At 42.7% G+C, this 17,288-nt stretch overlaps 1 protein-coding gene across 1 annotated transcript in view; it reads left to right on the plus strand.

Annotated features, from left to right (window-relative positions):
• LOC145391626 (cytochrome P450 2L1-like) overlaps positions 1-17,288 on the plus strand; it is a 215,108-nt gene that overhangs the window by 91,678 nt on the left and 106,142 nt on the right. The window contains exon 3 of the mRNA XM_080266168.1: positions 7,013-7,143. Coding sequence (XP_080122294.1) covers positions 7,013-7,143 — 131 coding nt within the window. The remainder of the gene's footprint in view (positions 1-7,012; positions 7,144-17,288) is intronic.

A 17,288-nucleotide genomic window follows, 5' to 3' on the forward strand; every position in this document is an offset into this window, starting at 1 on the left:
AGTACACACACACACACACACACACACACACACACACACACACACACACACACACACACACACACACACATATACACTAACACACACACACACACACACCGCTCGCTGGCTCAGTGGTAGCGTTCTCGCTTGCCATCTGGTAGACGGGAGTTCGCGCCTCGCTCAGGTTGCGAAAAGTTTCACTGACGAAGTGGGTGGTTACTGTCCCCCTTGAGCAAGGGGACGGGTGTGTGCGTGTGTGAGGGTCACAGCCTTGCCCTTAGATCGGACTATATGAGCTCTCAGCTCCCTTCCGGGAGGGTAAAAGCTGACGATCACGACCATCAAGTGATCCTGACCGACCCGGTGAAAAAAAAAAAAAAAAAAATTTACACTACATAACTCCTCATCTTCCCATCCCAGGTCCTACAAGTCCATCAACACCCCTGGAGGAAGTGAGTTCTCCGAATTTTGTTGATATGTATGTTGACCTATTATCAATACCCCTATAATTTTCAGACAACTCTTTTCTCCTACATGTTACATATATGACAGAAAGTACAGCTTCATTAGCAGTAACTAGAAATAATTAGTGTTCATGTGTAGTACGTTATAACTATAAAAAAACAATCCTGGAAGATTTTATAGTCTGTACATAAAAAAAAAAAAAAAAAAAGGCTTTGGGAGCATAGTCTTTAGGTAAAGGGAGGGGGGGAAACACTGTTCTTTTTTCGCTTGCGGTAAAAATATGTAGCGACCGGAAGAGTAATCTAGCTTTATCGTCCTATTACTCGAAAACTATTGGGCGTATCGCCTTCCTGTAGGAACCATGATAAAGAGCGGTAAATTCTACGTATGTTCATTACCAGAATATAAGCCTTTGGGAGCATTTTTGGTAGGAAAAGGTGGGGGAACAGACTTCGTTTTTTTCCTCGCTTCCGGTAAAAGTCGAAAGCGCTTGGAGGAATAATCTCATTTGCTTGAAAACTATTGGTCGTATCGATTTCCTGTAAGAACCCTGGTAAAGAGCAGTAAATTCTACGTATGTTCATTACGAGAATATAAGCCTTTGGGAGCACTTTCTGTTGGAAAAGTCGGGGAAACAGATTTTGTTTGTTTCCTTGGTTGCGACAAATTCGAAAGTGCTCGGAGGAATAATCTTACTTAGTTGGCCAACTGCTTGAACACTATTGGACATATCAATTTCCTGTTAGAACCATGATAAAGAGCAGTAAATTCTACGTATGTACAAGACATAACAATGTAATATCTATGATAAGAATTCGTTGTTACGTAGGCGGAAAAATAGCGTATGCTGTGCGCTCATCACGAAAATGATGCACGGACGTGAGTACCCAGTCGTTTATGGCGATTTACTCGAAAACTATGAGGCATATCGAAACCAGATGGTGCTCTTTAGAAAGCTCGTGAAATTCTGCATAATATAATGCAATAAAACATAAGGTGTGCGAGAAAAGTTCTTGAGAGCTCCCTGAAATTTTTTTAAAAATGGCTTTCAGTTTTTGGCTATTTTCTTGAAAACTACAAATCGTATCACAACCGGATTTGTCTGTTTAGGAAGCTGATGAAATTCTCTATCAAAACTTCTAACATTTTCCTGTATGATGGAAGGCATTCCAACAGTGATGTTGGGAAATGAAATTGACACAGCGAAATGTTTATTCACAGCCGCCTAATATTGTTTTATTCGTGTTTTCCTGTTTTTTTGTGATGCTTATCAGCTAAAACAAACATCGACGAATAAGATGAGATAGGTTTCATGGCAGTATATTGATGTTTGGGTGGCGAAAATAAGGCGAGAATACGTGTTATTTGCTGCGCGCGGGCAGCCGACCGGGCGGCCAGGCGGATAAAATGGTGCGCCAGAAAACTTACCAAAACTTATAGTGCATGAGAGGGTTAATATATACTGTACAGTATATACGAGGTGTGTCAGAAAAGTTCCAGGACTGATGTCACAAAAGATATATTTCAAATCCAAACTACAAACTACAAGTTGTCCCCTTTAAAGTAATCCCCTGGAGTCTAACGCACTTTCCCATCCTTCTCTGTCACGCCCCCATGCACTCCTGGAAGGATTCTTCCGGGATCCTCCGCAACTCTGTCATCACGGCCATCTTGATGTCTTCCACGTCTTCAAAACAGGTCCCCTTGATGGACCCCCCTTGAGCTTGGGGAAGAGGAAAAAATCACACGGAGCCAGGTCGGGTGAGTAGGGAGGTTTCTCCAGGACGGCGACGTTCCTCTCGGCCAGGAACTGTCGGATGCTCAGGGCACTGTGAGCAGGCGCGTCGTCATGGTGAAGCAGCCACGAGTTGTCCTGCCACAACTCCCGCCACTTCTCGCGCACTGAACAAAGCAAATGCCACCGGATCTCTTTGTAGGCGTGCTGGTTAATCGTTTGGCCCTGTGGCAAGAACTCGGTGTGGACGATACCCCTCACATCGAAGAATGCGATCAACATGACTTTGACTTTGGACTTTGACTGTCTTGCTTTCTTCAGCCTTGGCAACATCGGACTCTTTCACTGAAGACTCTGGCGTTTGGTCTTCGGGTCTTACTCGAAGATCCATGACTCATCACCGGTGATGACTCTCCCTAGCAAGTCTGGTTCGGTTTCATGATGCTCGAGGATGTCCTGACACACCTGCATGCGCCGATCCTTCTGGTCATCATTCAGCAGCTTCGGCACCATCTTTGTGCAGACTTTCCGCATACCCAAATCTTCAATGTTAATCATCCAAATGCTGACCCAGTTCATGCCCAGCTCATTTGCGATCAGTCGAACAGTCAACCGACGATCGCCACGCACAATCTGCCTGACACACTCAACGTTGGCCTCAGTCCTGCTCATTGAAGGCCTTCCACTCCTGGGGTCGTCTTCCACGTCCTTGCGTCCCTCTTTGAACCTCTTGTACCACTCAAAAACACGTGAGCGTGACATCGTCTCATCTCCGTACACTTGCTGCAGCATTCCCAGTGCTTCAGACGGAGTTTTCCCCAACCGGACCAGAAACTTCAGGTTGGTTCGTTGCTCTGTGCTCATCGCTTGACGACCTGAAACAGAGGACATATATACAAAAGCATGTGAAAAAAAGATCAGTGGCTGCAGAGAGCTGAGATCACAGTCATATACTCCCTGGATATTACGTCACACTGTGACGCAACCCGCTAATCCCTCTCCCACTCATAGCTCACACAGCACACTCAGTCCTGGAACTTTTCTGACACACCTTGTGTATATATATATATATATATATATATATATATATATATATATATATATATATATATATATGTGTGTGTGTGTGTGTGTGTGTGTGTGTGTGTTTTTATATTTCGATATATTTATATATATTTAAATCTCTCTCTCCCTCTCTCTCTCTCTCTCTCTCTCTCTCTCTCTCTCTCTCTCTTTCTTTGTATGTATGTATGTATGTATATATACCTCTTCTCAGAATAACTTCCTATTTTCAATGTAGTTTGCATTCATTTTTCTTCCTAGATTATCATTTACCTCTTTCTTTTTTCCTCTTCACTAGTCTCTTTACGTGCTTCTTGCTGTCAGTATATTCAGTTCTTATTTCAATTGAACTCCTGTCCTGTAACCACTCTAGCCACTTCTTCGTCTGTTCCTCCACTGCCCTCTTAACTTCTTCATCACACTGTGCAGTACCATTCTTCTTTGTTGTTACTTTTCCCACACCACACACCGGTTTAACATTCCTGACTAAGCAATCCCTAATATGCATTCCACAGGCTGTCCAGATCCATTTCATTCCAGTTCACTGATTTCAGCTCCTCCCCTACTTTGGTCCTGTATTCATCTGCCATTTCTTTGATCCTCAGTTTCTCGATTTTCACATTTTCTCCCAGACTGTTCCTTTCTCTCCTGGTCCACATCACTCCTCTCAGCTTGATCTTGCATACCACAATCATATGATCTGGCAGACCTCCACATCGCCGTCTCACGGCCCTCGAATCAGTTACCATTCCCAGCATCGACCTCTCTAGGAGCACATTATCAATCAGGCTCCTTTCAACACTATCCCACGTCCTTCTATACCATGCATATTTATGTGCATCTTTGTGTTTTAAATACGAGCTACAAATGCACAACTTCCTTTTCTGATGCATATCCATCAATCGCTTCCCATTACAATTTTCTCCGGGTACACCAGAACAACCCATTATGTCATCCACGGGACCAGTGCCTACTCTTCCATCCATATCACCGATTACGATCACTTTATATATCCTGGGCATTTCTCCCACTGCTTCACCCAGCTCATCCCCAAACCTCTTTCTCTCTCTCTCTCTCTCTCTCTCTCTCTCTCTCTCTCTCACTCCTGTCATCACACGTGCATACACAACAGTCAAATGACCCAGATCTGAATTTTTACCCCCCTAAAATATCCTTGGATCACCCTGATTCAGAATATGTATGGATCTGGGGGTCTCTGACAATTGGTTTGGGCGTGATTGAAGGACAAACAAACAAACAAAAACAAAATGGCTCATATATATATATATATATATATATATATATATATATATATATATATATATATATATATATATATATAGTCAAATCCAAGCAAGAGTTGGACTGGGAAATAAAGTTGATGGTGAGAGCTGTAAAATATTTCAAATATTATGTTTACAACATGAGTTGATTGCTACTAGTGCAATGAATTAACCTAATTTAATTAATCCGTAATGTCCTGTGCTAAATCTAGTGTGTCACTTGTTGTACCTGGGGATATTTGCAAGTTTGCTTGTTTTCAAACCAGTATATCGTAGCAACTACACCACCTAGAATATTCAGTGAAAGACCAACATACTCTACAATTCTTCGCCTCTCCACTGCAAGTGTCCCTAGGTGTGTAGGTGGATGCGTTGTGGAGTTCAGGTGTAAAGCATAGAGTAACTTTTGAATCAGCGTCCCTATGAATGCGCGAGTTGTAGCTGTGGCGGACTGTCCATGCAGGCGAAGGTGGCCCGAATGCGTTTTTTTTTTTTCCTTCCAGTACACTTAATCATTCAGTCTTATTGGCAGTGTCGGAGCGGATTCAACGAAAAATGACTCGTTAACGTCGGACCCTTGCTCAGGAATAGCTGACATTTGGCTAATCAAACCATAAAATCTATAAGAAAAGTCGTGTTTTGACATTAAACCAGTTTATTCCTAATCAGCTTAGGCCAAACCTAACATTAACTTAGTATAATACCTTATTTTGCTTGAGGAGAGACGAGGATGCCGTCTTACTCCTCCATGCGCTGCTAGGCTTCCCCACTCGTCGTAAATGCTTCACTACAGGAATGACACTCCTTACCTAAAGGTTATTTTGATGAAGGCTCCTACTTTCTGTAGCATAGAAATCCTTATCTCTAACAACTTACATACCGTAAACTGCACTTTCTAAAAGCTTCCTTCACTAAATGAATGTCAGTACTTACTTTCGTAATAGCAATAATTTTCTATGCTGAAATTTCCCTTATATTTATTTTTGTGGGAGGAGGCACGGGAGGGTGGCCAGAGCACTTCACTCTCCACGTGGTAACTTTCATGCTCAGGCGTCATCTCCTCACTCGACAATGATGACAGTCACCTATAGCTCCCTCGCGATCGCACTTTCACCCAATCCCTTCCTTTCATGAGAGGGTGACTTTGCAAGGGAGGAGGTGGCAGGTTTGGATGAGTGACCTCTTTGGCAAGTGAATCAGACAATGTGGAGTTGGATTTCATAATTCCTAGCCCTTCCATGTTACACGGTCGACTGCCAGTGCTGTCCTCCTGGCTCTCCTATGATGTAGTGGTGAAAAAAAAAAATGGTGGTCATTTCACACCATGGTGAGAGAAGCAAAACTATGACCATCAGCCAGGAATTCATGAACACATGATTTCTGACGGTCAGTGCCATCAGTCATGCTTTAAGGGTTAAACCTTGCTTGGATGTCTGTGAATGTAGTGGTTTGAAAGTAAATGGAAAAAGAATAAAATAAGTTTGTGGAAGAAAGATGAGGAATCTTAAATGTAACGTTTCCATGGATGGAGAGAGACTGGATCTGGTGAAGCCTTTAAGTACTTAGGTAAAGTAATAATATTGGGAGGTAAATATATATAGGAATAGGGAGTAGCACAATGAAGGAAAGTTGATGATGCTATAAAGGTTTTCATACTATTTTGGTGGCTGCAAAAAAGACTGCATAAAGGTATGTGAGTGTTGACATTAACTAGTGAGAGTGGCATGAGTATAAAAATTCATGAGTAAGGGAATCAGAAATGTGACCCTTAAGGAATGGATGTGGTGTATATAAGGTGGAGCGGATAAGAAATTTTGGTACTTTTGTTGATCAGAGAACAGAATACAATTGCAGAGACAATACAGTTAGACTGAGGTAATGTTTGTTAATTATTTTATGAAAAAGGTATATGGTACTGTATATGAATGAGTTTGAAGGTAGAAGGTGACTTTGAAAACGAAGAAGATGGATTGCTATGGTAAGTGGAAGTATGAATTGGTGAGATATTTACTCTGAGGAAGCAAAAGAACTGGAGATTGACCGTAATGTTGGTAACAGTATGAATGGAGATATGCATGACAGAGGTTTCATCACTTTTCAAAACTGAGTCAATGAAATTATCTCTAAACCACAGCCATTATGCAGCACCTTTCAGGTGTAATTGAGGTATTTTGCAGAACTTAGTGAGTAAAGGTAAGTCCATTTTTATTGGGATCTTTGTCGGTAGTTATCCTATATTTATGTTTCCTGTTTCTGTTCTGAATCCCACTTGGCAGCCTACTTCTTGCAGCTCAGTGGCAGATTAAGATAATTCCACAGCTGTACAACCTTTCCATAGTTGTTCATGACTGGCGTCATATTCTAGTGTTAGTTTCAAATTGCCAGTCAGCATTCAAAATTAACTGATTATTTTTGGGGTTAAAGTGGATATAGGGCAGTGAAAAATGAGAGTTGGGACGCATGGTGATGGGTGTTTTTTATCCAGGTGGCGGATGGGGACACAAGTGTTGGTGTTTCTTCACGACTACCATATGATCAAGGAAGCGTATAACAAGCCAGAGAACCTGGACAGACCTGACTGGTTGTTCTTCAGCTTCACTGAAAATCCTGCCCTTGGTAAGTAGAAGGGAAAGACTCGTAGACCTTGCGTTAAAAATATCGGTACTTCCAGTTGCTGAAGATTGCTTTAACAGTATAAAAGTCGACGTAAGCTAAAGTGCAGTCTGAAACACAAAAAGCTCTACAGTATTTGCGTCTGCTTATAAGGCTTCCTAGCTTCTTTCCTTCACACACACACACACACACACACACACACACACACACACACACACACACACACACACACACACACACACACACACACACACACACACACACACACACACACACACAAACACACACACACACATCTATCTATCTATCTATCTATCTATATCTATATATTTATTTATTTATTGTGGTAGGTTGGGGCGCTCACCATCCACTCACTCGATGTAGTGATGCTCTCGGGTGGCTGTCACTTCCTTACTTCCGTCCTTCTTTCCTTCTTTTCTCTTCTGTCATTCTTTACTTCATTCTTTCCTCTTCCTTCTACCTACGGGTGTCTCTACACTCCCTCTTCTGTCTTTCCTTTCATTCATTCTTTCTTCTGCCTATGGGTGACTCTACACTCCCTCCTTTCTCTTTCTTTCCTTGATTCATTCCTCTTCCATCTGCCCATGGGTGACTCTACACTGAGTGACAAGCCAAATGGTTTCCTATACACCAGGAAACCATTTACTACGCTGGGTGGTAACCAAATTATGGCGCCTAGTGGTTTAGCTGGTAATGAAGGCGCTCCAATCGGATTCAGCCTGTGTAAGTTTATATCCAAGGAGTGGTTGGGGTTTATTGCTCACGTGATGCTACTCAGGGATGAGTGAGGCTGGTCACTCTCACCATAAATGTCAGGACCAACTTGCCTAGCTGCGGGCTTCTACACTTCTCATTGGGCAACACAGGGTTAGATGAATGATAGCAAACCCTTTTCTGTTTCCTCCTACTTTATACTAATTTCAGAGTCAAAGGTGGCTGTTGTGTATATGTACGCAACGATTTATCTTGCTCTCATGTTCCTGAACTTGATTCTTCTGAGTTCTTTACTCTCTGGCTTTGGCCTTCGTGTCATTCTCTGACTAAATATATCTGCACTGTTTACTTATCTCCTGATTCTACTATCTTACTTCGACAATGGAACACATTCTATCCATTTCTCTTTTCTCTGATATCTCCATCCTCGGAGATTTCAATGTTCACCACCACCTTTGGCTCTCTTCTCCTTTCACTGATCCACCTGGTGAGCAATCCTACATCTTTTTTATCCTTAATGACTTAGAGCAGCTTGTACAGCACCCTATCCATATCCCTGACTGCATTAGAGAGAGCTCCAACATACTTGACCTCTTCCTTACAACTAATCCTTCTCCTTACACTGTTAATCTTTTCTCTCTGTTGGGCGCCTCCGATCACAACCTTATTACCTTCACCTGTCCTATCGCTCCAGTGCGGCCTGTGGACCCTCCAGAGAAACGTCATCTGTGGCACTTTGGAGCTGTAGATTGGGAGGCCTCAGGCAGTGCTTCTTTGATTTTCCATGGAATGATTATTGCTTCCATGGCCGGGAACCATCTGAGTGTGCCTTGCGCATTACGGAGCTTCTTCTCTCAGGCATAGGAGCATACATTCCCTTCTCATATCCTCTGACTAATGCAAGAAAGCCTTGGTTTAATCATGCTTGTTCTAATGCTGTCCTTAACAAGGAGAGGGCCTATAAAAGGTACCAGAGCCAACCCACCCCTGAATCACATCTTGTTTATGTTTCTGCCCGGAATCGTGCTAAGTCTATTCTTTGCTCTGCTCAAAATAATTTCATCCGTACTAAATGCTCTCAACTCTCCAACTCGAATTCTTCCCGCTCCTTCTGGCACCTTGCCAAAAACCTTTCTAACAACTTTACCTCATCATCCTTCCCTCCTCTTTTCTATTCTGATGGCTCTGTAGCTATTTCTTCTACTGACAAAGCAGATCTCTTTGCTCAGACTTCCTCCTCCAAATCCACCTTAGACGATTCTGTTGCTGTTCCTCCATCACTTCCCCCCTCAGACATCCTCATGGCTGACATTAAAATTTCTTCAGCTTATGTATTTTCTGCCATCTCTGGCCTCAGTACTAACAAGGCATATGGGCCTGATGGAGTCCCTCCTGTTGTCCTCAAGAACTGTGCTTCAGTGCTTACACCATGCCTAGGTAAACTCTTTCGCCTTTGTCTGTCAACTTGTACCTTTCCTTCTTGCTGGAAGTTTGCTCTCTTTCAGCCAGTCCCAAAGAAGGATGACCATTCCCAGTCCTCTAACTATCGTCCAATTGCTTTAACATCCTGTGTCTCAAAATTGTTTGAGTCAATTCTTAACAGAAAAATTTTAAAGCATCTTTCCTATCACAACCTTCTTTCTGATCGTCAGTAAGGGTTTTCCACTGGCGATCGTTTCATCTACCTTTCAGACTCCTGGTCATCCTCCTTTCGGGACTTGGGCAAAAGTTTTGTCATTACACTTGTCAGCTCTAAGGCTTTCAATCGAGTCTGACATAAATCTTTAATTTCCAAACTGCCCTCTTACGGTTTCTATCCCTTTATCTGTGATGTATAGCTTCCTTTCTGGTCATTCTGTAGGCACTGTTGTAGACTGCCATCGTTCTTCTAGATCTATCAACAGTGGTGTTCCTCAGGGCTCTGTCCTATCACCAACTCTCTTCTTTTATTCATCATGACCTTCTAAACTGTACATCTAACCCTATCCACTCGTATGCTCATGATTCCATCCTCCACCTTTCCATTTGGTTCCTGCAACGTCTATATCAGCAGTTACTTCAACAAACAAGGGATGAGGCTATGGCACACCTAATGTCTGACTTGGCATGTATCTCTGAATGGGGTGAAAATAATCTTGTTGTTTTTAACGCATCAAAAACTCAGTTTTTACATCTATCAACCCGACACAGTCTTCCACAGGAGTACCCACTAATACCCACTAATATTTAATAATATCCAGCTCAATCCTGGATCATCCTTGAACATGCTTGGGGTTTCATTTACTCGGGAGCTATCTTGGAAAGATCATATTGCATCTCATGTATAATCTGCTTCCAAGAGACTAGGTGTGCTAAGCCGACTCCATACCTTCTTTACCCCTGCACAGTTGTTGACTTTATACACAGGTTTTATTCGCCCCTGTGTGGGGTACAACTCTCATGTGTAGGGAGGTTCCCCCCATACATCTCTTCTTAATAGGGTGGAATCAAAGGCTTTTCGTTTCATCAACTCTCCTCCTCTTACTGGCTCCCTTCAACCTCTGTCTCTTCACCGCACTGTTGCCTCTTTATCTCTTTTCTATTGCTACTTCAATGGTCACTGCTTCTCAGAACTGTCTGCTTGCATCCCTCCGCCTCTACAACGAGCACGTGGCACCCTTCTAGCAGCAAACTCTTGTCGCTTTTCTGCCCAGCTATCTAATGCAAGAGTTAACCGTCACTCCCAGTCCTTTATTTATGCAACAGATCAACTCTGGAACTGTCTCCCTCTTTCTGTATTTCCTACTTCCTATGATCTCCAGTCTTTCAAACGCAATGTGTCTAGGCATCTCGAAATGAACGGATCTTGAATTTGGCTTTCTTCTGTATTGTTTTTGTTTTTCTTGGAGGGAACAGTTTATGGGCTCCTGGCCTTTGGTTCCTTCTTTCTTGCATATATATATATATATATATATATATATATATATATATTTATTCATTTGTGGTACAGTGGTAGAGTGTGCATCTCTCACATTGGTGAACGTGGGTTCGCCTCCTGCCAGAGTTGTAATAACTTCGGGAAGTGTTCACTGAGCTACTTACTGCTTCGGCGGAGATAAGGGGTGCTGTGGTTTAACCAGTATCGCATACTAGTATGCTTGCACCTAGTTGCCTTAAGGCGGGCCAATCACACTTGGTTCACAGACTACACACACATCCAAAGCCACATTAACATTACAGTCACACTCACAAGCACTTCTCACTCTACATACAATCTCCACCAATCAGCCTAAGCCACTGGGTAGCGATACATTGGCTGTATTGTTCCTGCTTCGGTAGAGATAGACCTGTCCTGCAGTGGACACTCAACGGCTGATGATGATGATTAACGCCGGCATGCCGCAGGGATCAGTTCTAGCCCCAACCCTGTTCCTGGTTCATATTAATGATCTCTTATTTGTCACCCACAATCCCATCCACTCATATGCAGATGACTCAACACTACATAGTTCATTCACACTCAGACACCCATTTACAAAGTCTAATATCTCTATGTCTCAACTCAGTACAGCCATCTCCATAAAACGACCTATCAACGATCAGTGAATGGGGACAAAACAACCTTGTCTCATTAAAAGCTAGTAAAACATAATATACCGGTATACAATTTACTAATAGACAGATACTGCCAGATTGGTATATTGCCTTCAGTACTGCTGATATTCCCATCTCCAAAAGTATTGAAATTCTCGGCATCTCACTTAACAATGCCCTCACCTGGACCTCTCATGTTAGATCACTTGCTAAAACCACCTCAAAGAAACTTGGATTAATGTACAGAGTCCGTAACTTCTTCACTGACAAGCAGTTAGCTATAATTTATAAGTCATGTGCGCTGTAAGCTTGAATATTGCTCACCCTTGTGGAGTGGATGTGGAGAGGTTGCATTCAAACAACCAGACAAAATTCAGAACAAGGCTGTTAGAATTATTAACAATCCTGCCATTACAAATAAACTACCTCCTCTGCAAGTAAGAAGGAATGTTGCCTCCCTTGCATTATTTTACATATATTTTTATGGCAAATGCTCAGACGAAGTTGCGTCCATGGTGCCACCTCTCCATGCCTTCCCTCGTGCTACACGGGCATCTGGTTGCTCTCATGACTGGAATATCATTCAGCCATATTGCAGAACTGCCTATCAGAATTCTTTCATTCCCCGAGCTGCATCTCTTCGGAACTCACTTCCCCAGAGTTGTTTCCGTCCAAACTTCAACCTACAGCTGTTCAGGTCTAACTGTTACAGATATTTTATGAACAGAGGACACCAGTAATCTGGTGAATGGATTACTTTTTTTTTTCATTTGTTTTTCCTTCCTCTGTTCTGTTATTAATATATATATATATATATATATATATATATATATATATATATATATATATATATATATATATACACACACACACACACACAAATATGTATATAGATCATCATCATCATCATCAGCCGTTTGAGTATCCACTGCAGGACCGGCCTATCCCGACCGAAGTCGGGACGATACAGCCAATGTATCTTTACCAAGTGGCCTAGGCTGTCTGGTAGAGATTGTATGTAGAGTGAGAAGTGCTTGTAAGTGTAATTGTAGTGCTGGAGTGGCTTTGGATGTGTATGTAGTCTGTGAACCAAGTGTAATTGGCCCCTGCAAGCCGACTGGGTGCAAGCATACTTTATAGTAAGCGACACTGGTTCAACCACAGCACCCCTTGTGTCCGCCAATGCAGTACGTGGCCAGGTGAACACTCCCAAAGTTTATTACCCTGTTGAGGCGCGAACCCTGGTTCACCCATGTACGAAAAGCACACTCTACCACTGTACCACAGAGGCTCCAATATATGTATATATATATATATATATATATATATATATATATATATATATATATATATATATATATATATATATATATACCGGGTATATTTAAAATCATCATCATCATCATCATCATCGGCCATTGAGTGTCCGCTGCAGGACCAGCCTATCCCTACTGAAGCAGGGACGATACAACCAGTGTATCTCTACCTAGTGGCTTAGGCTGTTTGGTAAAAGTTGTATGTAGGGTGAGAAGTGCTTGTGAGTGTGATTGTACTGTTGGAGTGGCTTTGGATGCATGTGCAATGTGTGAACCAAGTGTTCTCGGCCCGCCTTAAGACGACTAGGTGCAAGCATACTAGTATGCGACACTGGTTCAACCACAGCACCACAGCACCCCTTATGACCGCTGAAGCAGTAAGTGGCCCAAAGTTTTTACAACTCTGCGAGGAGAAGAACCCGTGTCCACCAGCGTGCGTGACACACACTTTATCACTGTACCACAGAGGCTCCATATATATATATATATATATACACCACCACAAATTGACTTAGGACCTACACACACAGAATTGCTATGGGGGAGTTGTCTGTCTTTACTCTGTGTTTCCACCTCTACCAAGTGAATTTTTTGGCCAAGAAGTAACTGGCCACTCCTCTGATGTTGGCGGGAGGTGATGAAACACTCAACACGTCAGTGCTTGCCCAGAAGCGAGAGTGGGAGTATATGTTCCCGTCACTTCGAGCTTGCACCTTCCTCTTTTATCATATGCATTACTGTTTGCCCTGTTATTTTCCTAGAGTCGGGTTGTCATGCCTGGAGAGTACTGCTCAAGGGATGAGAGGGTTCGTATCATTGCATGGAGGCAGGATAATGTCCCTATAAACGCAATTTGTGAACATACTGGACGGGCAAAGAGAAGATTCATGCTGCAGCGTGCAGCCTGCCAGCTGATGTTGTTCCAGAGCACAAGCATGGCGGTGGCAAGAAAAGGACGACTTCCAGATGCACAGATATGCTTCTGAAGAGGGAAGTAATCACGAATCCTCGACTGACAGCAGCAGAATTGAAGAGGATGCATTCCCAACTGTTACAAGACGTCTCAAATCAAACTATCCAACATTGCATGCAGAAGGAGCTGGGTTTGCCAAGCTGCACTGCAGCCAAGAAACCACTTCTCACTGACTGCATGAAGAAGCAGTGTATTCAGTTTGCCAAGAAGTATGCACACTAGACATCGGATGAGTGGAAATAGCTTATGTTTTCTGATGAAAGCACATTTCAAGTGTTCCAGGTGCGTTCTGCCAAGGTTCGTCGCCCTGCCTTCCGTAGTCGATATGACCCTGCATACACAGTGCCGACTGTTTACCATCCACAATCAGTAATGGTATGGGGGTGTTTCTCAGGTGAAATGGGAAGGGGAGGCCTCTACATTCTTCCTAAGAACTTGATGATGAATGGTGGCCAGTACATTCAAGTTCTGAAAGATCATTTGTTAAACTTTTTTGCTATTCATGGGTGCAACTTTTTCATCCACGATTCAGCTCCATGTCACAAGTCAAGAAAGGTGACAAAGTGGCTTCAGGATAATCGGATTTAGGTCCTCGACTGGCCTGGCAACAGTCCGGATCTAAATCCGATAGAAAACTTCTGGGCAAAGATGAAGAAAATCATGGCAGAGAAGAGGACACCCAGTCTGAACAACCTTAAGACTGAACTGACAAATGTTTGGTGAAAAGAAATGTCCTTCGATTTCTTTAGAGATCTAAGTGATTCCATGCCAAGACGCATCCAGTGGTCCTGAAAAACAAGGGAAACATGATTCCATATTAATGAATGGTATTTCATGAACAAACATTGTGATATACTATGATTTCTGTGTTTTTTAATACCTTGTGGAGGGAGGTCCTAAGTCAATTTGCGGTAGCTGTATATATATATATATATATATATATATATATATATATATATATATATATATATATATATATATATATATATAATAGATATATATATGAGAGCTTTTAAGGCTAAGATGAGGAAATTGACACATTCTGTGATGACATCTCCCAGATTATAGAAGAAACGACCACATATACTATAATCATAGGAGACTTCAATGCAAAAGTTGTGAAATAAAAAAATGGAGAAGCACGTCTGGGAAATTCTGGAGTGGGAGAAAGGAAAGAAAGAGGAGAAATGGTGATAAATTTTGCTGAAATGTGTACAGCTGCCAGCACTCCCACGTGTTACAGGGGCACGGGGGTTTGAAAAGATGTGGCACCACTGTGATTATTTACTTCGAAACAGTCGCGTGAGTGAAGCAGAGTAACCTCGATATAGTTATGCTAAGGAAAGATGTATGTAAGCTCCATTTCGCAAGGTTGACATTTCAACCTGAATTATTGGTATAATTTACACTGTTTTACATAAAGATAATAATTGCCCCTATATGACGTATTATGACTGTCCACAGTTTTGAGGTGAACTGATGTGTAAAGGAGGGTGGGAGAGGAGGAAGGGTGTTCCCCAACCCCACCTGGGGTAAGAGGGAGGATCCCCCACATGAAGTCAGAAAGAGGGGGAGGGGGTGCTGTAACCTTCGCAAATGACACGGTGAGACGAGACCACATCTGCTTCATTACCCTCAATACGGTAACTCAACAGTAAGGAACAATCGTAAAATAATGAGTAACATCATGAACTACGTTTATCTATCTATCTATTGCCAGACTCCTCAATCCCATTTGGGGTGGCCACAAACAAATCGCCTTCATTTCGCCCTGTCCCTCGCCATTTCACTGCCCTGCTCCCAACTCACACCCCCCTCTCTCATGTACCTCTCCACCCCATCCCTCCATCTCATCCTTGGCCTCCCCCTCCCTCTTCCCCCCTCCACCTCACTCACATACACTCTCTTCGTCAGTCTTTCACCCTCCATTCTCTCCACATGGCCAAACCACCTCAGTGTGTTCCTCCTAACGCTTCCTATCACATCCACATCCACACCACAACGCTCCTTTATATCCTCATTCGTCAGCCTGTCTCTCCATGTGACTCCACAGGCTCCTCTTCAATAACTCATTTCCACTGCTCTCACTCTTGACTTGTGTCCTTCCAACAACGTCCAAGCTTCACTTCCATACGTTAGAGTTGGTATCACAATATTGTCATGTAGTAACTTTTTCACTTCCATGCTCACTTCCCTGTTTCTTATCACTGCTTTCAAAGAACAAGCAACCTTTCTTCCCTGCTGTACCCTTTCAAGCACTTCACCCTCCAAACCTTCATCCTTACTCATCACATTACCCAAGTACATAAACGTGCTCACATTTTCCAATTCCTCACCATCCAACATTGCAGTACATTCACCGACTTCACCTCTCTCAATGACCATCACTTTACTCTTCCCTATATTCACCTTTAGATCCCGTTTCTTACACACTCTCCCAAACTCATCCACCAAGCCTTGCAGCTCCCCTTCGTCTTCACTCAACAACACAGTATCATCTGCAAACAACAGTACAGGGAGTTTCCAAACACTATCCTCTCTCACCAGGGCCACTCCAACATCCACTACCCTACCTTGTACCTCTTTTATTACCCCATCCATGTACACATTGAACAACCATGGAGACATGACACATCCCTGTTTCAACCCAACCTTTAAAGAGAAAAATTCACTTAGTTCACCATCCACACGCACTGCAGCCTTAACACCATCATACATACTCTTCACAGTATTCAACAACTTCCCATCTACTCCATATATTCTTAATACTTTCCACAATCCTTGTCTATCCACCCTGTCATATGCTTTCTCCAAATCCATGAAAGCCACATACAACTTCTTTCCCTTCTCTAGAAACTTTTCCACTAAAGATCTAAGAATGAATATCTGATCTACACAACCTCTTTCCTTCCTAAAGCCTCCCTGTTCTTCTCCAACTAATTCCTCTGTTCTTTCTCTAACTTTGTCAGTAAGTATCCTGCCATACACTTTTCCTATTATACTTAGAAGACGAATGCCCCTATGATTACCACACACTTCTTTTTCCCCTTTTCCTTTGTACAAGGGAATAATTAAACCCGACTTCCAATCCTCCGGGACTCTAACTTCCTCCCAGGCCAATCTGCACATCTTCCACATCGATTCTACTACTATCTCTCCCCCATGCTTCAGCATTTCACAACACACTCCATCAATTCCTGGGGCTTTCCCCAATTTAACTTTCTTCATTGCTCCCACAACTTCTATCCTACTGATTTCTTCATGTCTTCTCACCTCCCTCCTTCTCTCTGCCAATCCCCAGCCACTTATACTCGCATTACTTCCATCCTGTATGTTCAACATTTCCTTGAAGTGTTCTTTCCATCTGCTCACTTTTTCTCCCTTCTCCACTAGTAATCTACCATTTTTATCTTTCACTCCCCTGCTAACCTCACTTGCACCCTGTCTTACTCTCTTCACCTCTTTGCAGAACATTTTCTTACAGTCCCTCCACTTTACACTCAAATTCCTTCCAAATTCCTCATCCACTCTCTTCTTACTCTCTCTTTCTA

This window comes from Coenobita brevimanus, chromosome 2, assembly GCF_032717465.1.
Source record: "Coenobita brevimanus isolate Jiangsu-jjx chromosome 2, ASM3271746v2, whole genome shotgun sequence".
Classification (NCBI taxonomy): domain Eukaryota; kingdom Metazoa; phylum Arthropoda; class Malacostraca; order Decapoda; family Coenobitidae; genus Coenobita; species Coenobita brevimanus.